Source organism: Battus philenor, unplaced genomic scaffold, assembly GCF_028537555.1.
Source record: "Battus philenor isolate CCGP_79_NKW_IND1 unplaced genomic scaffold, ilBatPhil1.0.hap1 SCAF_14, whole genome shotgun sequence".
Lineage (NCBI taxonomy): Eukaryota > Metazoa > Arthropoda > Insecta > Lepidoptera > Papilionidae > Battus > Battus philenor.
The window spans coordinates 14,241,761-14,268,133 of NW_027181676.1; the positions used below are offsets into that span (position 1 = coordinate 14,241,761).

At 35.9% G+C, this 26,373-nt stretch overlaps 1 protein-coding gene across 1 annotated transcript in view; it reads left to right on the forward strand.

Annotated features, from left to right (window-relative positions):
• The window catches only part of LOC137933712 (intermembrane lipid transfer protein VPS13A-like), a 79,680-nt gene that overhangs the window by 33,512 nt on the left and 19,795 nt on the right, over positions 1–26,373 (forward strand). Inside the window, exons 25-43 of the mRNA XM_068777736.1 lie at positions 376–569; positions 2,553–2,687; positions 3,369–3,556; positions 4,279–4,453; positions 5,533–5,813; positions 8,225–8,398; positions 9,061–9,386; positions 9,822–9,984; positions 11,839–12,055; positions 13,386–13,499; positions 14,298–14,385; positions 15,301–15,445; positions 17,641–17,775; positions 19,235–19,437; positions 20,301–20,437; positions 21,835–22,077; positions 23,339–23,502; positions 23,713–23,901; positions 24,685–24,957. Coding sequence (XP_068633837.1) covers positions 376–569; positions 2,553–2,687; positions 3,369–3,556; positions 4,279–4,453; positions 5,533–5,813; positions 8,225–8,398; positions 9,061–9,386; positions 9,822–9,984; positions 11,839–12,055; positions 13,386–13,499; positions 14,298–14,385; positions 15,301–15,445; positions 17,641–17,775; positions 19,235–19,437; positions 20,301–20,437; positions 21,835–22,077; positions 23,339–23,502; positions 23,713–23,901; positions 24,685–24,957 — 3,544 coding nt within the window. The remainder of the gene's footprint in view (positions 1–375; positions 570–2,552; positions 2,688–3,368; positions 3,557–4,278; positions 4,454–5,532; positions 5,814–8,224; positions 8,399–9,060; positions 9,387–9,821; positions 9,985–11,838; positions 12,056–13,385; positions 13,500–14,297; positions 14,386–15,300; positions 15,446–17,640; positions 17,776–19,234; positions 19,438–20,300; positions 20,438–21,834; positions 22,078–23,338; positions 23,503–23,712; positions 23,902–24,684; positions 24,958–26,373) is intronic.

Consider the following 26,373-nt stretch of genomic DNA (forward strand, 5'->3'; position numbering starts at 1 on the left):
TATAAATTTGTTATTCTCTTTTAAAAAAAAAGCACAACACACTACATTACAACACACTACGTAATTTAAACTGAACACTAAAATTAGCAAAACAAAGTGAAATTAAAACTGTATTAAAATTGCCTTGATTTTTAGTTAGAAAGATAATCCCCGAGTTTTGATGGCATGACGCGATTAGAAACCAAAGTGTTGCCATCTTTTAGAAAAAAAAAATAAAGTCTCGAACCCAAAACAACGTAACTTCGAAAATCTAACGACGCACTGTGAAAATTAGTACTAATTAAGCAGAGACGTAACTTCGAAAAAAACGTATAACGAAACGACGCAAAGCGAGGTATTGGTGTATTGTAATATGCTATATTTTCCTCATTGCAGTATATTCCAGTCGCAAGGCGGTGGGTCTCGCGCTTCAGCTGGAATATCGGTGCTTCGCCCCCCACTGCTAGATGCCAGTGTGCGGTGCACCGCACGCGCCGCCACCTGGGACGTACGCCTGGACCGCACACGGCTCAACCTGGCGCTTCCCTTCCTTCTGCAGCTGGCTAGGACTCTTTTGGACGCTATGCCAGGTGACCAGTAGAACCTGAAGAATGTTCTAGAATGCGAATACCTCTTGTTGAATGCATTTAAATTTAAAATAAAATGTATACTCTACCCGATATAAAGTTATCACTCTGAAATATGTTATATTGACATATTTTTGGAGTCTAAATTCTTTATTTATATATTTTTCACATTTTGGTAGTTTTTTATTTTTTGCTCAAAAAATAGTGAAAAATCCGAAGCTCAATTTTGTTTTTTTCTTTCAAATATTAAAGGAATCAAAAAAAAATTTTTCTTTAAGGGACATGATCCTCACCCTTTTTGTATAAAACAAAAATGTGTTTCCAGAATTTTTTGAACCCTTTATGAACCCAACTTTCTGATTTATACATTAAGGGAGAGGATCATGTCCATAAATGTTGAACACAACACATATATATCTTCTTGTAAATCTCATGAGCACAATGGGTTTTGTGGTTTAGGGACTTTTTAAAAAACATTTTATGTGATTTGCGAATGAAAGGCTTAAACACTGTGTATATTATAATTTGTAACCGTTTACTTTTTTTTTAATGTTCATATTATTTAACAACTTTTTTAGCACAAAAATAGTAAAATTCGATATTCTTTTTATGTTATTTACTTTAAATTATGGTTTTCATTTTTCTTTAACATTTCATTATTCGTCATTCAAAAAAAAACCAATAAAATTATTTTCAACTTTGGTACCCCCCCTGCTTGTGGTGCCTGGTGCGGCCGTCCCGCTCGCCACCCCCTAGCTACGCCACTGTCTGATATAGAAGTGTGTATATTCATCAAGCTTAGCACATGTTTATACTGATTTAAAACTATTAACCCTTTGCACTCCAGTCTAGTAATGCTTATAGGCTACCAGCAACTCCAGCACTCGTACTTCTTTCTTTCCTTTTTGCAAGCGATCAATTTATTTTCATCGAATTTGGGTTTCTTTATTGAACCAGGTATGCCCCTTGCGATTGATTTTTATTGTACCTGTTAAATGGCATTTCATTTGTAATAATTCTTCCGCCAGGACAATGCTAGTGTAATCTTGTACATCTGGTACTTTCGACAATAGATTGTTATACAGGTGCAATGGATCTAAATGCTCTAAATGATCTTCTAATTCTATTTCACTTAAAACGCAAAATCGAGTTCATCTTTCACATCACTAGTTTCACAACTATCGTTAAAATTTTCGCCTTCCATCTTCACTAAACGAAGGGTGATAACTTTATGAATGTAACGAAATAAACTTAAATCGAGCACTTTTTACTCTTATTACAATGTAAGCATAATAAACGTATCATAAACAGTATAAGATAAGCACAGACTATTTTACTTCCCTAATTGTCAAGGGCGCCAAGGCAGCAAAACAACCATGTCGCCGCTACGGCGACAGCGGATTTACTGTTAGCTTTTTAATATCGCAAATACGGCGACAACGGAGTGCAAAGGGAAACAATGTTCAAACAATAAAAGTCGTCAACCAATCACAAGTAGAGATGTTTTGTAGAGCGCCCTTTTTCGCCCGATGTATATAAACAATTATATTTCTTTGGGATTCCTCTTTTTGATGCGCCGCTGATGACGTAACATAGCCCATACTATATATTATTATAACATTATTTATTATTTCCGAAACTATTTTTGAGTAGAATATAAAGGCAAATAAATACGCAATAGAGTTTGTTTAACTTTAATAGGGTCTGTTTTCATTCCTATAATGCATGGATGCACAGACCGCGGCCCGCCGGTCGAATACTGGGGGCCCGCCGACAGCAAAAATAATACTCTCGTACATTCGAAAAATATTGAATTCTATACCAGAATAAAACCAAAAAATTTAATTACCTATACTTCTGGCGGCCGGCCCGCCATCAGTTCATGATTTGCCCGAGTGGCCCCTACTCTTAATAAGTCTGTGCATCCATGATGTAATGGTTCTATTTACACGAACGTAACTCGAATTATAATTTTTGCGTGAATAGGTGAAAAAACAATGGACGGAGGTCTGGTGAACCATGGATATGTGGGTGATATGGATCCATCTAGACCTGGGAACAACAACTGCAACGCCCGGTTCCCCAGCTCCAGTGACTCTACCAGCGGATATTACTCTACATGTAAGTTTGATTTAGTGGAGGACGCAATAAAAATAAATAAAACTAATACACGTCGGGTAAGCAACCAAATAAACAGAATGTAGAGAAAAATAAAACTAGAATTAAAATAATTATTAAGAAATAATAAAGCCCAAAATAATGTTACATTAATAAAATAAAAACTATAATCTATTGTAAATTGTGATAATTCGTAATAAATTAGCGTATTAAATAAGAATGTAAAAAGCACAAAATAAATGTAAATTAAGGTAAATAAATGTTATATAACCTGGATCTGTGATATTTGAGGAAAGAGTCGAAGGAAATGAGGCGATGAATGAACGGAAATAAGTATGAAAAAGAATGATATAAGAGAGAAAGAAGAAGATTGGAAAAATCAGCAAAGAACAAGAAGTGTTAAATCTTTTTAGGTTTTTGCACCTATAACCTCGGTGTTTGGCACTGGTCAGTGTAACATTACTCCTAAGGATGCCCCGTGGAGGGGTGAAACACGTGTAGAATAGATTAACGGTGGTAGTTGTGTTTCGCATTGTTTACCGCGCGCGCATTTATCAGCGAGCTGGCGGGCGGTGCACTTCATTGCACGACTACTGCTGCATAGCGGAAGTAGCTATATATTTGTCCCTTTCTCACTTATAACCAATCACCCTATTTTTTTTGTATGAACCTTGTGTGCTTCAGCGACTTCAGTAGCGGAGGAAAGTCCAAGTCTGTCGGTATCGATCCAGTGCCGGCAGCCTGAGGTGATGTTCTTCACGGAGCTGACGAAGAGTGAGAATCATGCGTTACTCCTTCGCACGGAACTCCTCATAGATTACTCTAGCCACTCCAACACGGAGAACCTCGTGGTGTCGCTGGCAGGGCTGCAGGTATGGCTTCATCATCATTTCTCTTCAACATCAAGTCCCTTTCATAAATTTGTCACCAAAAATCTTTAAAATATTTACAACAGTTTTTAATCAACCTGTATAAAGTGATCACTTTAAATGTAAAACATTCATTTAAAAAAAATTCTTTTGTAAATCTCTATAGTAATACGAATTTTTAATTTTTTTTACTATATTATCATTACGTTTTTTATTATTTCCGAAACCACTGATTTTTCGATACGGTGTCCCATATATTAAAGCAATCAGCATATATATCTTAACATGTTTAATTTTGAAAAAAAAAATTTACACACTTTTCCTTTTACACTATTTTTCGTACAAATGTTGAAAAGATTCAGAATAGTAAAATCTAATATATAAAATTCTCGTGTCACGGTGTTCGAACTTGAACTCCTCCGAAACGGCTTGACCGATTTTTACCAAATTTTACATGCGTATTCAGTATGTCTGAGAATCGGCTACTATCTATTTTCCATACACCTAAGTGATAAGAGTGGTCCACCCGTAAATTTTATTTTTAATTTTTTCGACAATTTTTTTGGTTTTTATTTTATTATGATACAGCATACAAAAATACATACAAACCTAAATTTTCACCCCTCTACGATTAACCCTTATCTTACATTTGTTAATTAAAAACTTTAATTTTTTTTGCAAAACAACGTTTGCGGGATCAGCTAGTAGTTTATATAATTCCACAGATAATGTCCAAGTTGCAGTCGAAGCTAAAAGCCCTGCCTCCTCAGTTAGTGTTGAAGCCATGCGACGTTGAGTACTCCAAATCCTTCAAGACAGTAGAAGAGGGAGTCAAGGTGCGTCTGTCCGTATCGGAGATTGAATTCCACGTTGCTGCCACGACTGTACACACTGTTATGGGTGAGTATAAGAAAACAGCTGTACCAAATTAGCTCTATCTTCTTCCTTTTAGCCAATGGAAGCCTACTTTAACACGTTCACTGCGGGCCCAATTTTGAAGAACTTTCAGCTGGTGCGGCTGAGGTCGAATCAGCCTCAAGCTGAACTTCCTAGTAGTGCGGTTGAGGCCTTTTCTGCCTCATGTTTCAATCATTTTTTTTACAATATTGAGTCAATGCTTCACAGACATAAAGAAAGCTATATTTGTTTTTGTCATATCTCATACGGTTGAGTGTAAACAGCCGCCGCACTAGAGAGAAAACACGAGTTTTACGCGCCGCACCAGTGCAAAGTCTACCATGAGGCTGAATCGGCCTCAAGCCGCAGTGAACGTGTTAAGGCATAGGCCTCCTCTAAAGATCGCTACGATGACTGCTCTTGTACTGCACGCAGCCAGCGACTCTCCTCGTCCTTGACTATGTCCTCGGTCTACCTAGTGGGGGCTAACCCACACGGCTTCGACCAGCTCTTGGTTCCCGAACGTCACGTAGGCCTACCGCGTGCTCCGCTCCTGTGTACATTTTTAAAGCATTATTTCACCTAACTTACATACCGCGTAGAACAGATGTTCTGGACTCGAGAACTCTAGACATTCTGAGTTTTTGACTCCAGAATTTTAATGCTAGAGCTACCTATGTAAGAAAAAGACCAATATTTAGCCAGCGTTTGGCACTAATCGGTGTAACATAACTGCTGAAGATGCCCCGTGGAGTGGTGAAACACGTGTTGAATGATTTAGCGGTGGCGGTTGTGTGATTTGCATTGGCTGGCGGGCGGTGCACTTTGTTGCACGACTACAACTGCATGTGCGGAAGTGGCTAAATATTCGTCCTTTTCTTACTTAGGATGGACTTCCGCAAGGTAACGCCTGATTCCATTAAATATTTAGAGCTACCTATCCCTGGAGACCACGAACCAACGACGTCGACTTTATTAAGGTTGTTTAAAAATATTTGATGCAGGTCGCTTTCTATAGTTGTTATACAAAACCTTTGATGATAATTTTTATTCAGACAAAGGTAATGCTTCCATTTTCACAGACATTATAGAAGAAGTCTTCATGGAACTGACAGTACCGGACGACAGGGAACCATTTAACTTTGCCGGTTACAACCCGAGACCGGAGAGGTCGGACGAAGATCTCTGGTCTCCGAAGAAGATCAGCAATCCGCCTGCCGCTGAATACAGCATGGAGAACAGTTATGCGCAACCGAAGTACACCAACACCCGGCCAACGGAGACCTTCGACATTATGATACCCAGTGTCAGGATACTGTTTGAAATTGAACAAACCGTGAGGATCCCGGTGTTGCTAATCAAGGTAATGTTTATTCAAATTTACTTTACTTTATTTGAGATAAACAGTAACAAAAGGCAGTAAGAAAGTACTAACTTAGAAACTTAGAAATATAAAATTAGTTACAATTGTTACTTTATAACTATCTCGCTAAGAACATTTAATGATTTAAAGTCAAACAATGACAAAACAAAGAAAAACATTACTAAACAGGGATTAAAAATCCAGCGCATTCTGCATATCACACCGCAATAATTACGAGTCACAACCACATCAAGCCGTCACGTTCCAATGAGGTTTAAATTGTATTTTGTGTACTCAATAATTTCGAACGAAATTGTATTTTAAAAGATACGAGATAGCACGAGAATATATCAATATCACTAATATATGAATTGTGGAGGGCTATATGACTAATATGACCTATACTGTAAATGTTTGTCTAAACAATAAGTTGTAAATATAAACTAAATGTTTATATTTACAACTTACTGTACCGACAGACTGTACTTCCAGAAGTAACGTTCCAGTCGCATTCCAATATCGTCACAGGTTGATCACTATAAACAGAGTGTTTATAAATAGATATAAAATGCTCACATACTTTATCTACTCTATAATATTCTTTTCAATCCACTCACTCCCTCTTATCTTAAATCAAGGTTTCAATTTCTTCAGGATACACATGAGAGATCTTTGACATCATCAGAGAATCTGGAATTAAAAATACCGTTGCAATCTTTCTCGTTTATGGCCAAATCTTTCACCACGCAGGCCGTTCGATTGTGGAATGATTTACCGCTGAATATAAGACGTGCTAACTAGTGAGTTAGCACGTGTTATATTACTAGGTAGTGACCTATCTTCAAGAAAATGATTAAGAACCATTTATTAAACCTATGATTATTTATCTATCAATTCATTTGTTTATCTTCTTCTGTTTCTTTCTGAGGCAAGTGCGATCGAACCAATACTGATCGAAGTCAGTTAGATGTTTTTATTTATTATTTTATTATGTTTATAATATGTATTAAACCTTGTTTATTATAAGTATATATGTTATGTACATATGTGTGTATGTTTAAGTATGTATGTCTTTGTGTGTTTATGTTCGTTTGTTAGTAAATATGTATTTTTTGTACACGTAAATGGTTGTCTGAAAGAGATTGCCTTGTGTGATAAGACCGCCCATTGTACTTTTTTGTATTTTATTGTATAACTTATTAAATGTATCTTAAAGTGTACAATAAACAATATTAAATAAATAAAGTTAAATCTTTAAAGTTGTGATTGTATATATGTTTTGCTGTCAACAAATGTATGATACACTTTATTAAAAAATCAATGGTTTCAGAAATAATAAATAACTTAATCACAACAAATTAAAAAAACAGTTTTCAAATTTCGAATTATTATATATTATAATTAATTATTGTTTATTATTTGTCCGTGCTTTGTATTGGCATAAGTAATTGGCCACTTGCATTACAATTAGTAAAAAAAATGAAATATTTTTCAGTTGAAATAATTAAAAGGTACTAAACGACAATATAAATATGTAGCATGCATATTTTTAATATTTTAAATTTCTATATCTATATCCCAAAGAACCTTATACTAAGTATTAAAAGATTTATAAAGAAAAGATGAATGAAATAGATAAAGGCGTTGTCAGGTTTTGATATGACTAAGGGAAATTTAGTTATAGTGCTACCGAAACAGTTGTACCACGCCTGAGGAAGCGCGGTGAGGTGGGAGGCGAGGTGTATGTGCGCCGCCGTAAACGTTGAAGAAGGAACAGTGAACTGGAGGGGTCCATACCAACCCTTTCTCTCCAACATAAAATATGATAAAAATGTAACACCAATTATATTTACCGTTACCTTTACCTCCCATAAAATCTAATTTTCAAAGAAAAATTATGACAATGCAAACAGAGTATTCTACCAAATTATTCACTTTTACTGGAATAATGTTTCGTGGTTATATTATAGATAAAATCATTACTTTTGAAGCGCCTAACCTAGTCTCTGCACGTTGTATTCGACAAAGCATTGTCACCATATGTCTCAACGAGAATTCTGTGTGCTTCTGCTGCAGATTTTTTCTGAATAAAGCAGTGCAATAAAATTCCCCGCAAAAACACTTTATTTGGCAGAAAAGTACACATTTTCACAAAAGGCAAATAAATATGTAGTTGACACTGTGGTAAACTCTATTCTTCTATAATTTGAGATTACATATAGCACTACTTTGGTGATTTGTTACCGTACGAAATTCCAGGCACAGAGTGCCGCAACGCCATCTTTCAAAAAACAGCGAGAACTTATTCAAGGTCCTAATAGATAATTAAGTTTTATAAATCAAACATGAAGATATGAACATACTTATGACAGTTGATTTAGAAGGAAAGTAATGAATGTAAAATGTCTTAGATGTCTTCGGAATTGACCTTGCACGATTGGTCGCGACAACTACACGGTGGTGGCTCGTTGAGCCTCCAGGCGGATTGCCTCAACGAGCGTCTGCGATCCTGGGAGCCGCTGCTGGAGCCAACACTCGAGGGCAACAGGCAGAAACCCTGGGAAATCACCGCCAATGTCTTCCAGGTTTATACAAACATACATTCTCTTCTACCTTCCCTTTTCCCTTTATTTGGGGTCGGGTCTCCTTATCAATTTGCGCCAGGCCACTCTATCCTGGGTTGTCTCTGCATCAAGTTGAAGGGTTACCAGTTCCTTTCTACATGTATACAAACATACATTATCATAATTAAATCCATGGGATATTTACAGCTCACAGAAAATCGAAACAAATTACTAGTGGTGTGAATAATTATTATTATTTCACCATATAATTTACGAAATCCAAACACCGATCATAATTAACTAACTTACTTAAGTATTATTAGGAATGCTGTTATATACGTGTGCCATTATATCTTACTTTAATACAAATATTTTGTACTTTTGTCATATAATTTCAAATAATTATAATTTTAGCAAAAAATATCCTTTGCGTGTTTTAAATGCGCATTAAACTGCCGCTGCCAAAAATTTCAAATTTCGAACAACGGCTCGAACTATCGAGGAGCTTGGCCACGTCTGGCATATGGTATTCCATTAATAAATATTTTTTCAAACATTTACCTGGCCACTAATTATCTGCCCAAACTTGTTTTGACTGACGGAGAATGCCTGCAAGACATGAAGTGCATAAATAGATCAATAAATAGGATTTAGAATAAGTTCTTCTTTCTTGTTTCTTACAGGCAAAGGCATTTCCCATGTCGTCACGTCTCGACACAGAAACTAAAGTGGAAACGGAATCGGACAATCCAACAGACACTGAGCCGATTAAAAAACGAAAGAAACGCAGCGGATTCGAATCTGAGACTTCAGCCGATGAAGCCGACACGGATAATGAGATGACATACATCAGGAACCCTAGTGGGAAGGAGAACAAGAGTTACGGAGCAGGCTTCAGCGCCGGAAGCTTGTCGTTCTTGAGGGCGTTGGATATTGAAGAGTCGGATTCTGATAATGAAATTGGTGCCAGGGATAGAACATCAACTGCCGTGGGGCATTTATTTACTGAGTGAGTAGAAATAGATAAGCCTATTTTAAATTTCATCATAAATATCATCAAGTCTATGTTCGACCCTATCGGATACTAAACGGGAATTTCGTTTCCGTCGATAATTATCGACGAGTGTCAACCTTAACCAAGGTCTTGGTCCTTGTGGGGTCTTTGGGGTCCTAGTCACTGCGTGGAGTACAACCTCCCAATCCTGTATAATAGTGTGTTTTTTATATTTCACGGACATTACCGTTGGCCTTAACAATTATATTTAGTATTAAATTTATTTTTAGCTCGCCTTTCTGCATGTTAAAGTGTTTAACAAATCTCTTAAACTATTTACAGTTTTAAATCATAGATTCTTAAATAAATAGAAAAAATAAAGAAACTTAAACGTGTTAATTTTAGTAATTTTTATTATTAATTTCATGATACCTTCTGTTTACCTAATAGCGATTCTAGTGGAGATGAAATAAGCAACGAGGATTCGTCAGCACCAGAACAGAGCGAGGCAGAAATACTAAGTGAAAGAGAAGAAGATGAGGACAAACCGGAGACATTCGTAGACGGAGAAGAAAAGGGAAAAAGAGAGGATCAGAAGAATGTAACGTTGCAGGTAGAGATCACTAGATCTCAACTTAAATTTTATTTCAATATGTCGATATATTCTAATTGAATGTTCCGAGTACTTTAGAGTCGTAAATCGACATAAAATGTCGGCATTGTTGTCTCTAAAAGATGCTACCATCGGCTCGTAAGGCAGTTCTGTTGAACCGGCGAGAAACTCAACAGTTGCTCTTTACAAATATAGTTTTATAAAGAGTGCGCGACAATAATTAGCTTACTGAGTGAGCATCAACATTTAATTCCACGCATTAACATCAATATAGTTTTAAATCTCTGTAATTTTATTGTACATACATGTACCTTGTCCGATAGATGATTTATTTAATTATTGAAGACGAAAACCCGGAGTACACAGTTTATTTATATTCCTTGTATTAAAACCGTGTCGATCCCTGTTTTTTTTAAACAGTATTAGATATTTTTGAGAACAAACAATACATTATTATAGATATATTACGCAGCAACTATAAGAATACTAGCTTCTTGAATACTACTTCTCGGGAAGAATCCCGAGCTCCCATATAGTAATTAGCCCGCAGTACTATTTTTTTAATTACAAAGATTTTAATTCTATTAAATGATTAAATATTTGCTATTATTACATACTGTGGGTTCTGACTCGAAATGAAACACCACTGGTTTATAAGGAGTCCTTTATTCACAAATCAGACGGTCACCCTACTTTAACACTAAGTATACTTTCGCTTAATTCAAACTACGCTTCCAAATCGCTCAAGAAATAACTGTCCAAATAACTTACCAAATAGTCCCTTTATATCACTGATCGTAGATCTTTATCTTATAACTCGAAAAACAACACTAAACTGTCGTTATGGGGAGTACACTTATTTATAATACAGATAAGATTCTAGAAGGTTCTAGGTAGTACTCGATTAAAATTTCCGAGAACTGTACAAAAAAATTATAAATAACTTCAAGATCACGTGTTTCTTGATGCTAGGGTTCAGTGTTTATTGTTTAGACCAGGGCTTCTTAAACTTTTGTCATTCACGACCCCATTTATGATTGCGAGTTTCTTGACGACCCCATACAAACGTAAAATAAATATAAATTAATATTTTTTGATTATTTACTTATAAGGTAGCAATATACTATTTACACATGAATATATATATATATATATATATATAGTATTAGAATTCGTTTTGTAACATACAAAAATCTAAAATTAAAAATCGCACAGAATATTATAAAATTGAATTTATTATACTTTCAAAAATAAAAGTGGATTCCGACCGTCTCAATTCGCTCGAATATTTTCAAATAGTAGTAAAATGGTATTTATAAATATTTGACATTAAAATCTCCCGACCCCAGAATTTTGCTTTGCGACCCCAATTGGGGTCGCGACCCATAGTTTAAGAAGTTTTTATTTATGCCAGCTTACGTCCATGGGGAAATGCTAGCGACTCCAATCTTAATGTTATTTAAAGGTTGTAAAATGGTTTACTTAATACCATATCAAATGCACCATGGTTTATCACCAACACGGATATCTATGAAGCACTGAACATAAGAACTGTTTAGGAGGAATTAAAAGTAAAAGAGAGTAAAATATGAACTACTGAAAAATCACCCCCAACGACTTGCATTGACAAGAATCAGCTAGTCTAAACGACTGAAACGCTATGGTATGTAAAAATTCGGTGATAGATGATGAATGATGATGTGTCTACCTCTGAGGAGTGACTCAAAACATGATAAAGGTTAAGGAACTAATCTGTTTATAGTTGATTGCCGATAAATACGGAAAAAATGCCTGCATGATCTGTAGTCGAATTTTCAAAGACAGATTTTGATATGATGATTTTGAACTCTTCAGGAGCCAAGTCGAGGAAGCAGCGTGGACTCAGGGCTGGAGATGGAAGGGCGAGTATGTACGTACGTAGTCCTGGAATCACGGGGCGCGCTCAACGTGACACTGTCCCCGGCTGCAATCCGTACTCTAAGAGCCCTGGCTGACGCCGCCCATGATCGCACTGCAGTGGTCACAGCCATCGTCGCAGCTGAGAACGGTCTTCAACTCATCAACGACATAGGTGAGATGTTACATATTGACCATCAAGGTGATAGAACTCTACCACATATCACAATAAAGTAGGAAGGCAACAAACGACATTCTAGGGTACTTTTTAGACATATATACCTCTGTCTTACAATTAGTATAATTTTTGTAAAAGCCTTCACAATGGATACAATAAAATATTTGCCATGCTGTATAAAATAATATAATTTGCAGAAGGAACTGTGCAGGTTTATATTTAAACGTTTCATTTTAAAATACAATTTTTGTAAATGTAGTTTGAAAATAAATGACCATTTGGTAACAGATAGTACTTCTCCTTTATCGTCCCATATAGACATGAGTTGAAATGACGACGCTCACTTTTAATCGATGCCCACTGCAAGGAATAGGCCTCCCCCAAAGTTATATATTTGGGGTATATACTACAATCGCTACGCTTAGCAGGCCGGTTGGCGATCGCAGTTTGGTTATATGGTACGCAGAGGACGTTGTTGCCCATCCTCTGGAAATCCTGTAAAATTTTACGACATTAAACACTGAAAGTGCAGTGAAAGCTCATCGAACGAGAATCGAGACTTGCGATCTCAGGTCGCGAGTTCGATTCCCAGGATAAAATCTTCAAGCAACCTCTTCTCCGTATCATAATACAACATAGCCATCGTAAATCTGCCTACCCAGCGTGGCGATTATGGTATATCCTTCCATAGGTATCTTTAGTGTAGACATATGTCTTTCAAACTCTATTTTCAGTTAATCTGCGACATCAAATTTTATGTGTATTTTATACCGAGAAAATTGTTTGCTTAAATGATTAACCTATGTTCCTGTAACACAGCACCCTGGGAAACTTGCGTTAGCAACTTGCTGGAACGCTTTCAAGTTATTCTCATGGTCACATGAGTTTTTATCATTTAGTTGTACGCTCTATCCTGTTACCTATTCGTAGCCTACGAATTCTGGATTCCAGAGGATGTGTCTGATGAAAATCTAAATCATCAGTTATCTATTGTTTCCTGAAAATTTACAGCTAGATTAAATAATAATAGTATAAATAAGAATTAATTTTTTTTTACTAACACTGACTATTGTCATTATCATTATCATCAGCTATAAGACTATCAGGCTTTTTCATAGATTTCCAATAGGATGAGTTGTAGCTGGCCTGCATCAAGCGTTTTCCAAGAACCTTCACTAGGTTGTGTGTCCATCACGATATAGGCAACCACGATCACTACACACCGTACTAAATATAAGTAAGGTGCATTGAAAGCATTTATTCCATGACCAGTTTGATTTATGACATCTAATTTCATGCAAATACCAATTCACCAATTTACTCCCAGGCCCCGGTTCCACTGTACACCTGAGGACTCGTGCGGAGACAGACTTGGCAGGAAACGACCGGGTGCTGGCCATCGCAGACTACGACGTGGACACCAGCCGTCCCAGCACTCCAGGTACTGATCCGTGTATCTTCTTACTTCTATGGCCGATGCAATTCATACACAATTCCTGTCCAAGACATTTCGCCTTTATAAATTTAGAGGCGAATCCTTGGGATTGATTGCCTGATTCATCCGTCGTTAAGGAGTAAAGGGCCTTAGACGTAAAGAGAACCTACCTACCCTAATTACAACGAAGGACTGTAGTGTTAATTAAACTGTCTTTGCCTTGAAGTTTGAAATCGATTTTAACTCGAAGGTTAACAATAGGGTGATAAAACATGGAGGTTCTGGTGTGGCACCAAAAATCGCAAAACTTAGCATCCTCTAGATTTTCAACCCCCCTACTTTACATTCTACAACTACCCTCTTCATAGCTGCGTCTTTCGCACACAGTGGCCAAAACTAAAGAATATGAGAAATGCTGCCTCTCTTAGAGACTGAGTACCTTATTATATTTAAATCATTGCTAAAATATAATTATTAATATGTAGTCTCTTTTAAATTAAATAAAACCACAAATAAAGAAAAAGTAAACCAATTAAGTGATTATTATGATAGTAAATTTTATAACTAATACAAACTAAATCGGACAAGTGCGCCGCATACGTGACACATGGTCCGCGGTTGGAGCCAAACTGGCAGTCGGATGGATGCGGCAAAGTACGGGAGTTCCCCGCTATACGGTTGATCGTGCAACGATTATTCGAAATTCAAATATTACTGGCGTTCTCACAAAAATCGTTCATTGTATATGAGTAGTTGAAGACGAACAAAATGTAAATTATTTAATAGTATCCTATTACATTTTAGGTTGTGATACTTCTGGGGCAGACTTGCTTGATGAGACAGACAAGAAGACCAAGCAGGAGAGTACAGACGTCAGCGACGAATGGGATTGGTAATATATTTTAATAATAGTGAGAAATGGAAAATTTTAATAATGCTAAGAAACAATTTTGAGCATGATCTATGAATTAAGAGTTTTTTAGTATATATGTTGTTTGTTGGAATTTACGTAAGAAAACTGGTTCTGTGGTTCCGTGATACGTCTTTGATTTCTGTTTCAATAATATCTTTTTTATAAGAATAGATAAGCATTATTTCTTTATTCTATAAAATTATTTTCTTTTTGATCTCTGAATGATTATTTAAGGAATCTAAAAAGTTTAATATACGAAAACATAAAAAGAAATACTATCTAAATATTATATTTGTGAAAGTGAAAAAAGTACACAGATTTGAGGTTATAGCGGGCTATTCTCAGATCCTGATCAGAAGATTTATTTTATCTTGATAAATGCCATTGTAAGAAACCTCATTTTCTTTTTTCTTTCCAATTATGCTCTTCTGGCACTCTCTCCATGCCGTGTATCTCATCACCATCATCATTTCTGCCATAGGATGTTCATAGATAGACCTTTCCAACCCTAGGTTATCCCTATACAATTCCAACATGATCGATTGCCGGTTCACAGGGTCCTTCCACCTTGTATATACGCCGCTTCCAGCAGGTCCTTTTGGAAATCTGTACGGAAGACCCATGTCCAACAGTGAACATCTGAAGGTTGAGTTGTTACAGCTGATTATTTATTGTAATGCGACAGATCAAAAATTTCTAACAGAACAGTCTATCAGAACAGGTAGTTGGCCTGGGATTCCTCTTCCCTATTCGTACTTAATTTAACTATACTTTAGTTTTTCTCAAAACTTTTAGGTAATGTCAATGGAGACAATATACCTATCCGTGGGTAGAGATCTATTATCGGTAGGTTTTAATATCTATTTGGATAATAAAGGTGTTGTTTGTGGGCAGTTTCGAGGGAGGCTTTGGACCTGCAGTGACCTCCAGCTCTTCGCTGCACACCTCCCCTGCAGCTCCACCGCAAGCTGCAGAACTACACCGCCGTCTCACGGACCTCACACTGTCCATACGCCTTCACGACATGGAACCTCTTAACGTATGTTTTTTGTTACCTAATTTATTTAACTAACTTACTCTAACTTAATGCTGAAGTCATTCTCTATCAGTTAACCATTTTCTCAGTTCATACTTGATAGAAGCGTTGCTGGAAATTCTTCTGCCACTTCTTTCTTCGCTAAAGCTTTCCAAGTAATGCCAGGTAATAGCAACCGACTTAGACCAGGTTTGGCATTTTCTGGCGCTCTTGTATTAATGCTAAGCGGATATTATCGATGCGTGACAGCCTAAGCCAAGATCTCTTCGTGGGGATCCTAGAGTTCAATCAATCCACAAAGAGTCGGCAAATTATATAAGATTGTATATAGGAATCGAATCCACGACTTACGATCGCAAATCCATCTTTTTAAATAAATGGTATTATTCATCTCGCATTATTATAATATTTTCGATTGCTTCATCAAATTAGACACATTCGTTTTAATATCACACAATAAGACGATGTCATATATTTAAAAGATATACGAGCAGTGGCGTACCTAGAACTTTTGCCGCCCGGGGCGATCTCCAGTTTGCCGCCCTTTCTATTATAAGTCAATCAAATAGTGGTTTTTATAAATTAATAAAAAAACAAATAATTAACACATAAATAAATAATTAAGTTATTTAATCAATATTAATTAATACACAGAGTAAATTTTTTAGACATATTTGTATGCACTCGTAAATATATTTATATAATATCTATTCTTCTAGCTTTCATACTAGAAAAATCGTGTATAATGCTCTCAAAATTTATATTATTTGTAATTTCTTGTTCTATTGACAATATTGCAAGATTTTGTAGTCTTAATTGACTCATTGAAGAACGAAGATAATTTTTTATCAACTTCAATTTTGAGAAGCTTCTTTCGCAACTAGCGACACTGATTGAAATTGTTAAAAATATTCTTAACAAAATTACAATGTTGGGAACAAAATTTTCCAAGCTATACTGCTAAATAAATTTTAGCCGATCAAGAGGGCCCTTTTCCCCGTTTTTCTAATGTTTTGCCTCTTTTTTTAGTGTAGGTACAGCCATAAAAACCTGAATCCTTTTTCTTTCAATATGGAACTGTTCTTTATCAATGTCAACCAAGTCATTTATTTGACATTCAAATTCTTCATTTAGTAGGTTACACGGTATTATACACGAATATTTTCTTACAAGGCCGTGCAACTGACCGAAGCGTTCTTTTATTTCCTTTATAATTCTGTCCATAGATGAAAACATTTCTCTTCGTACTTCTTCTTCTAAGGTTAGCCCCACGTCTCCACGTCGAATGTTCCCCACTCATATTTTTTTTTCCTTCAAACTCGACGCACAGTCAATATCTCCAACTCTCCACAAATTATTTTGGCTGCTATAACAGCGTTTTGTACTAGCGTATCTCTTTGTTCCATGAAATGTGTTTGCTTGGAATTTAGTTTTATATGGCATTGGTGGACATTTAACCCTTTTACTTGCAGATATTTTTGAGCGTCCTTAATTTCCGAAAGGACGGGTTCCCATAAATAAAGATATCATAGAAAAAAAAAGATTGCATGGAATTGAGTAATATTCCAGCATCTGATCTCGTTTTACTATTTTCTTCTTCTAATAATCATAATAACCATTTATTATTGAAGAAACAAAATAAATATGAAATGAATAAGTTGCGTTTTACAACTATAAGTAAATAGAAAAAATGCCGCCCCAAGGTAAGTGCCGCCCGGTCCGGACCCCCCCCTAGGTACGCCACTGTATACGAGTAGATTGAATTGTTACGTACTGTGGGTTCTGACTCGAAATGAAACACCATTGGTTCACAAGGAGTCCTTTATTCACAAATCAGATGGTCACCCTACTTTAACACAAAGTATAGTTTCACTTAGTTCAAACTACGCTTCCAAATCGCTCAAGAAATCACTGTCCAAATAACTTACCAAATAGTCACTTTGTATCACTGATCGTAAATCTTAATCTTATAACTCTAAAAACAACATTGAACTGTCGACATGTGGAATACACTTATTTATACTACGGATAAGGTTCTAGTAAGTTCTAGATAGTACTCGGTAAGAATTTGCGAGAACCGTACACAAGAATTGTAAATAACTTCAAGGTGCGCGTGTTCTTGATCATAGGGTTCAGTGTTTATTGTTTAGAGGGTTCTGTAACTCGTGCTTTGTAACAGTATGATTGTCTATATACAGATAATTTGTCCACAACGCTCCGTATCAAAGCTGCACGTACTTCATCCGAGTAAGAATGGAACCAGATATTACGTGGTGGTGGAGAGGAGTTCGAAGTACAACGCCAAGAAGATCGTTGTGAGATCACCGCTTCAGGTGCGTAAATAATTAGTGACGTTAAATAACTCTGTGTAACACTAATAGGTGTAACATAACTCCTGCAGATGCCCCGTGGAGGGGTGAAACACGTGTTGAGTGATTTAACGGTGGCAGTTGTGTAATTCGCAATGTTTACCGCATAAGCATTTATCAGCGAGCTGGCGGGCGGTGCACTTTGTTGCACGACTACCACTGCATGTGCGAAAGTGGCTAAATATTGGTCCTTTTCTTACTTAGAATAGAAGACTCTCATTAAATAACTATTTACGCATATAAAGAAAATATACTTTTCATAATAATAAAATAAAAGATTTTATAATTTCTCAACTGCCAATGTCAAAGTGTCAATGACTTGTGTGAAACAAATTTTGTATTGTTTCCTAACCTTTAATCTTTAATCACGAGAAATAATGATAAAACTAAATAATAAGAGTTAAATGCTTTGAATGTCGTTTATTTCATTTCAGAAACAAACACTGTGTTTGACTTCACAAATATAATAGATCATTACAAAACGAGATTTAAAGCATTTATTTGAGATAGACACTAGATGTCATGTAACCCGATTTTGATCTAACGTTGATTTTTGGTACATCTGTATAATTTACAAATTATACTGGAGATACTCGGAAATCGAATCCAGTTTCATTTCTATAATTGTGTAATTATAATATATGTTTTTTATATGGAAGTGATTTTTACCTTTAGGCTCACGAAACCTGCGGAATCTATATATATCTATATATATACATCAATACCTCGCTTTGCGTCGTTTCGTTTTACGTTTTTTTCGAAGTTGCGTCGCTGCTTAATTAATACTAATTTTCACTGTGCGTCGTTAGATTTCCGAGGTTGCGTTGTTTCGGGTTCGAGTCTTTAATTTTTTTTAATTTTCTATTTTTTCTAAAATACGGCAACACTTTTGTTTCTAATTGCGCCATGCCAAAAAAACTCGGGGATTCCCTTTCTAACTAAAAATCAACGCAATTTGAATACAGTTTTATTTTCACTTTGTTGTGCTAATTGTAAAAGTTAAGTTTCAATTACATAGTGTGTTGTAATGCAGTGTGTGCTTTTTTTAAAAAGAGTATTATAAATTAAAATTAATGTTTACGTGTGGTTTCTCGTTACAAAAAAGATAAATATTTTCCCAATTTATTTATTGGCAGAGTTATATAATTATTGTTTTTTAAATGTTCACTTTGTTCAATTTTCTTTTTAAAAAGTAGTATTTTCGTGACCCTAGAACCTATCTTCGATCTTTACATGGTTTGCTATAGAAAATCTTAATTCACTTTGCGGCGTTTCAATTTGCGTCGTGTTTTTTTTGGAACGTAACCACGACGCAAAGTGAGGTATTGGTGTACTGAAAAAAAATGCTTAGTTAAAATAGTTTCAATGAGTATTTTTGACACGTATTAACTACAGTTAAAGAAGATAAATCATTACTTCCCAGGTGCGCAACGAGACGTCATATACACTGGAACTTCTGTACCGGAAATCAGAGCTGGAGGCTGCAGGGCTGGAGTCTGTAGGCGCCGTCAGGAATCCATTCTGCGGATTGCTGCGCCTTGCCATGCTGGCACCACACGACACCTTCAACGTGCCCCTGTATATTGCCTACCACTGCAAACTTTACCTGCTACCCACAAACTTCGAGTAGGTATCCACTATTAGTCATAGTTACAGGTGTAAGAGCTCTAAAAGGGTATTTCGTAGCATTTGTTGCAAATTTTAATAAACAAAAACATTAGAGACTTTTTGCAGTCGAAACTTTGGTACAGCTAGTTTTTCGGAGCCTTAGATATACACTATTTACGTTTTCAATTTTTTTTAATTCATTATAATTACTGAAAACGTACAAAATATTATCATAAATATATTGTGAGGCCCCTGTAAGAATATTGACCTCTTCAAACCGCTTTCTCAAGAAGATACGCGGCCCTAAGCCATAAATAGTTCTGATGGCTCTCTTTTGCAAAAAAAAATATTTTCCATATCCTTTATAAGGATATAAAACTAAAATATCATATATCTAAAAGCGACAATTTGAAAATATATCGACATTTTAAAAAAAATTATGTGCTAAATAAAAATGTATATATAAAATTTTCCGTTAGTTATTATTAATATGTAAATCAATAATCAAAGTGTTCACTCACAGCACAAAAGCGACATATTTGTGTCAATAAACTAAATAAAATTTCATATTAAACCAGTTAAAACCTAAAGAAATATAAGGACTTTATCATAAATAAATAAGGCCAACGTTCTATTCTTTTTTCTTTTATTGGCTTAGAAGAACTTGTCGATCCTGCTAAAAAACGGATTAGTCAACATCCTTCAAAAATAATTCTACTTTTTAGTTACTTGAGGCTTTTAAGTTTAACCCTACGAATTATTAATACTTAATTGAGTTAAACTTAATTTACACTTTATGATGCACCTCTTGTTTAATACTGTAAGGTATTAAAAAATAAATAAAAAATAACATGGCGTTTCGGAAATTACTCATGTTACAGAACATATCAGACGACAACTCAGGGTATTTGGTGGATGGAGCTTGCCAAAGACCTGGGCACGCCGCGTGACGTTATCTGCCCAGCCAAGGCCGACGATGATCCGAGTATATTCGCCATGAAGATAGTGCCAGTCGAAGGTTATATTTATTTTATCAAAATCTATCTATTAGTTTTAAAGTTTCAAAGATTATTTTCATAACCTTCTTCGATTAGATTTTATCCTTTATATTTTAGCCTTTTGAGTTTACTGAATAGCCAGAAGACGCAACGAATCAAATCAGGCGAATATGGTGGTTGCGGAACGATATCAGTCAAGTTTTTGATGTAATAAAAGGACCAATATTTAGCCACTTCCGCACATGCAGTGGTAGTCGTGCAACAAAGTGCACCGCCCGCCAGCCCGCTGATAAATGCGTATGCGGCAATCCATGCGAATTATACAAGTGCCACGGTCAAATCACTCAAGTTAAAATTGAAATATTTGGCCTTAAACACGTGTAACTCAGAGATAATAAAGCCTTTCTACAAACAGACTCTTGGCAAATGTTACAGACAGTCCTACCAACCTAGCAAAAGAATTTACCTGGCTTCCATTAGGAAGCCAGGTAAAGCCCGGGAGTTTTAAATGACAATTTCACCTTACTTTTTAAATGGTTTTATTTAGTTCGACCCGTACGGAATTTTTTATTTGGGTCAAAATTAGAAATTGAAATTTAAGCACCTTCCCGTAGTCAGATTGATTTGAAATTTGGTACACACATTTAATTTAGATGACATTACAATATAATAAAATCAATAACATTATAAATCTAAGATGGCCGCCGATACAAAACGGCGGATTACATATTTTTCCTTAACCCTCTCAATATGGGTATCAAATGAAAGGGCTACACTAGTAAAACACGATGATTATGTCAAAATTTAAAATTCAAGATGGACGCCGTTCCCGTTATGGCGGATTAGGTACATATTTTTCCACAACCACCACAATATGGGTATCAAAAAACCGTTTAACTTAAAAGTTTTTTAAATGTATTTATTAAATGTATAGTTCTACTATAAACATTATTGTTTTGTATACTAGAGCATTTTATGCATGTATACTAAAAACCTATTAAAATACTTATAAAATCACTGTTGACAATGGTATAAAACTCAGAGGTTTTATATAAAAAAAGAAAACTTGGTCGGATAAAGATACTTCACAAAGTTTGGATTATTTGTACCCTCATAGATTTATTGTAATGTTTTTTATTTATGTATTTATTAATGAAACACGCAAGGAAAGTAGAAAGTTTGCGCGAGATATAAAAGATAAGAACTAAACAGTACATCAAAGATATAATAATTTTATACCTTTATATTTTATTGTTATTAATACTTAAAAATGTATTATTTATGTCAATTTTTTTTACGTATTGCACACTGTCTTTTTATTTAAGATACACTTTTGGTACAGTGTTTTCAATGTTAATTTGTAATTATATCTTGTGTAATATTTTTTGGAGAACTTAAATAGATAGAAAACCTGCAGGTTGCCAGTCCCAGAAGGTAACTCGTGCCATCCCCAACCTCCTGCTCCGGGTGGTGCCTTCACTCAGCGTCCACAACTGCCTCCCTCACGCGCTACAAATCACCGGGGGAGCGCTAACTCTACGCATAGAGCCCGGAGAACGAGCTCATGTTTACACCCTGGACTTGTCCAAGTCCCACCGACTCACCCTGGACATCCATTACCTCGGTTTACCTTGGACTGGTAGCTTCACTTTGACTCCAGGTAAACAATTAAAATTCTTTCATTATTATTCACCAAAAAAATCATTTATCATTTATTTATTAACTCCGTTCCAAATGTTACAAATTTTATGAACTAAATCAAAAACACCTATCCGTATATGTAAATAAGCTTCAATGATTTATTAAAAAGAGTATAATTTGGCTTTCTGTGAGGTTAAAGAATGTTATAGGATAAAATGGTTCATATAACACTTGGGGCAAAAGTAATGTCATAATGTGAACGTGCCTTAATTTTTACAAATGGCGCCAAATGTCACTGCACTTTGACATTTATGATTTAGATATATAGATATACTTTATCGCTTGTTAATTACTAATTCTTTTTATATCTAAAAATTGGAGAACGTGCGATTGAATTATGACATTACTTTTGCGCCACTAGTTATAATATGATAAATTCACCTTAAATAATCTCGTGTATTTATTTCGCATAAAAAAGGAAAGAAACTTATGGAATGTCCTTTATAAAAATTCTATAATTAAAACTTAAAAATTGCATAATATTGTGGATAAACATATCCTTACTTCTTTGATGGTAGTATACATTGATTATAACATAGTATTGATAATAATTCTCGCCAAAAAAAACCTTATATAAAAATAAAAAATATGTACATAATCTTAATCTAAGACTTAAGGTTCTGTATTGGAGTAAAGCAGTGGTTTCACTTGAACAGACTTTTGACATGTATCAAATAAAAACTCATGTTAGGATTATATGTTATATGTCTACATTAATTTGTCAGTATATGTACATATATATTCATTGTTGTATGAGCCAAAAGATGTCCAGTTCAAGACACAGAGCTTTCCCAAAGTTTTTCATTATGATCGGACTTCCCGTGAACTATGTCGTCCATTCACCAAGCCTCCCAGGCTTAAACAAGCTGCTCTACCGGTTCGCTGTCATTATTCGAGTACCTTTCGTCTCCAAGGGCAGTCATACGAGCAATTCTTGGAGCTACATCGGTGATTTTAGTTCTTCTAGGGATGTCTTCATTTCTAAATCAATCCGGTTGACCTTTAAGCCTTCTGATCAGGTCTAAGGTCATCAGGTTTTATGCTATAATGACTCTGATAAGTCAGTTACTCTAAAATATATTTTCAAATCATTCACGTTTCGCCTCAATAAGACAGGATTTTTTTTTTCAAAATTAGCAACCAAGTTTTATACTCTATGAAGACTTGGTATGAAAGAGGAGAACTGCTTGATATAGACTAATACTTTTCACGTTTTTAAGATATGACAGAAAAGATGGTGAACATGACGACGGAGTGTGAGACGGATGGTGGAAACAAGGAGTTGGGGCTCTGCGCGCGAGTCCAACGTGGAGACTCCTGGCGCCTGCTGCTCTACGCGCCCTGTTGGATTATCAATAAAACCGGACTGCCGTTACAGATAAAGGTCACACATTCCTTAAACCTGGATTTCTTTGAATTTCCTATACCGGTACATCTAATAGCTTCTTCAGCCGTTGGACCCCCACTGCAAGACATATTTCTCCACCAAAGATCGCCATGAAGATCTCTATTACGCTTCACAAATTCAACGACTTCCAATTAATTTTCATTTTACTGAATATCAATATTTATTTGATTAATGTAACTGGTACAGGGTGGTCGTGGCGAAGCTGCTCAGGAGGCTGGAGAAGAGGCACTGCTTTGGAGTGGTCGTGGGGAGCGGCTGCGAGTGAGAGCACACCAGTCGAGCTGGTCGCGCAATGCACGTGCACGACCACACGCGCCGGGCCTTCTCGTGTGCACGCACGCCGAGCGACGCGTTCACTACCGCCTGCTTTTGCACGTCAGTATCTTTTCTTTCACATTCGTCGTTCTATAACAAGACCACGATGTCAAGATGAATCTAAAATTTATAATCATTAGTTTTAAAAATAAAGATAATAACGTATGTAAAAGCAATTTTAAAATTCGAAACTACATATTAAAATTAATTACTGTTTATTATCTGGCCCTGTAGACTTCAAAGTAATTACTTTATACAGTATGATTGGAAATATACGAGAAAGCTTTAGAGATTTGTTGACAAATGACATATACATTCAACTTGTAAAATAAACTTTTTATACTAGTTGGATCTGTATCTTGCAATATGACCTATACTATAAACATTTATAGTATAGGTCATATTAGTCATATAGGCCCCCACAATTCATACATTAGTGATATTGATATATTCTCGTGCTCTCTGGTATCTTTTAAAAGATAATTTCGTTCGAAATTATTGAGTACACACAATACATTTAAACCTTATTGGAACGTGACGGCTTGCTGTGACTCGTATTTATTGCGGTGTGGTATGCAGAATGCGCTGGATCTTTGATCCCTGTTTAGTAATGTATGTCATTGTTTGACTATAATTCATTAAATGTTCTTAGTGAGATAGTTATAATGTAACAATTGTAACTAATTTTATATCTCTTAGTTTCTAAGTTTGTACTTTCTTACTGCCTTTTGTTACTGTTTATCTTCAATAAAGTAAATAAATAAATAAACATTACAAGCACCTAGCGATGTCTAAAAATAATTATTTACCAGCCATGATCTAAGACTGTGAATTCTTCCTCAGGTCACACTCTCGGAGCTCTGTCCGCAGCTGACAAAGATAATCACCCTCCTACCATATTTCCTAGTTTACAACGATACGAAAAAACATTTGCGTTTCATGGAGGAGAATGAAGCAGCGGACCTATGGATCGACCTAGCGCCGCAGCAATGCACGCCGTTCTGGCCTCAGACCGACTCCATGTCGATGCACTGCAAGTTCAGAGATTCCAATGTCGTATCTCAACACTTTCCGATAACGAAAAACCATTTCACCGTTCTTAGGATGGACAGAGGAGTAAGTATTTTTCATGTTACTCTACTATTGTATGGAAAGAGCCAATCTACTAACTTACTTTGGACTTAATTACTATTTGGATAAAATTACTTTCCTAGCAGTCATCATAAACGTAAACCTGTTTTAAATTCTACGAAAGAAAGAAAGAGAAAGAAAGTAATTGAACTCTATTAACTACATTTTCTTTATTTCCCCTACCGTGTTTAGTGCAGCGTCTTTACATTATGTGTTGAATATTTTTGTGATATTTTAAATTTATTCATAATTCTCCTTTTATCCTTCTCAACTTCTACTTTCCTTCTATTTTTCTCCTCCTCTTTTATTTAATGGAATCAGGCGTTACCTCGCGGAAGTCCATCCTAAGTAAGAAAAGGACCAATATTTAGCCACTTCCGCACATGCAGTGGTAGTCGTGCAATAAAGTGCACCGCCCGCCAGCCCGCTGATAAATGCGTATGCGGCAAACAATGCGAATCACACAACCGCCACCACCAAACCACTCAACACGTGTTTCACTCCTCCACGCAAGCATAACTCCTGAGGATGCCCATCCTCAGGAGTTATGCTACACCGATTAGTGACAAACACAGTCTCTGTGTTTGGCACTAATCAGTGTAGCCACCACTGCATGTGCGGAAGTAGCTAAATATTGGTCCTTTTCTTACTCCTTCTCTTTCATATCTTCTGTCACGCGTCGCTTTTCTTCCCTCTCATTCCTAGATCAAAGATTATTACAGTATCACAGTTTAATTGACTCGTATATTACTTCTATTTGCATCTTTTTTTACGATGGACTTTATAAGAAGTTTCAAAGTCACTAAGAGACAAATGGAGAGGGATTTCGTTGAGATATCGAATTTGAAATGATGAGATACGCAAAATAACTAACCTCACCGAGATAGTTCGAATAATTACACGTCTAAATTGGCAGTTGGAAGTTTAGGGTCGTGGGTTACAAGAGGCGACCACGAGCTAGATAGTGTGGGAAGACTGCCCACTAGGTGGGCCGACTACATTGCTGAGGTCGCGAGAAGTCGCTAGATGTGGGCAGCACAGGTCGTCGTGGCGATCTTTAGTGAAGACCTTACAATGGCATCTGCCAGCTGACATGATAGTTTCTACGTTTTTGAGTAGAGAACATATTCTATAATTGACACATAGCGCCATCTGCCGAAAGTCAAACTATTTATGTTTGATCGCAAATAAATAGATTACTTTTGCAAAACATAAATAGGAAGAACCAAACAAACATAAGAAAGGAAAATTAATTAAGTTTATATGTAATAATAGTATATGTAGATTTATAAATATATGTACACCAATACCTCGCTTTGCGTCGTTTCGTTTTGCGTTTTTTTCGAAGTTGTGTAGCTGCGTCGTTAGATTTTCGAGGTTGCGTTGTTTTGGGTTCGAGTC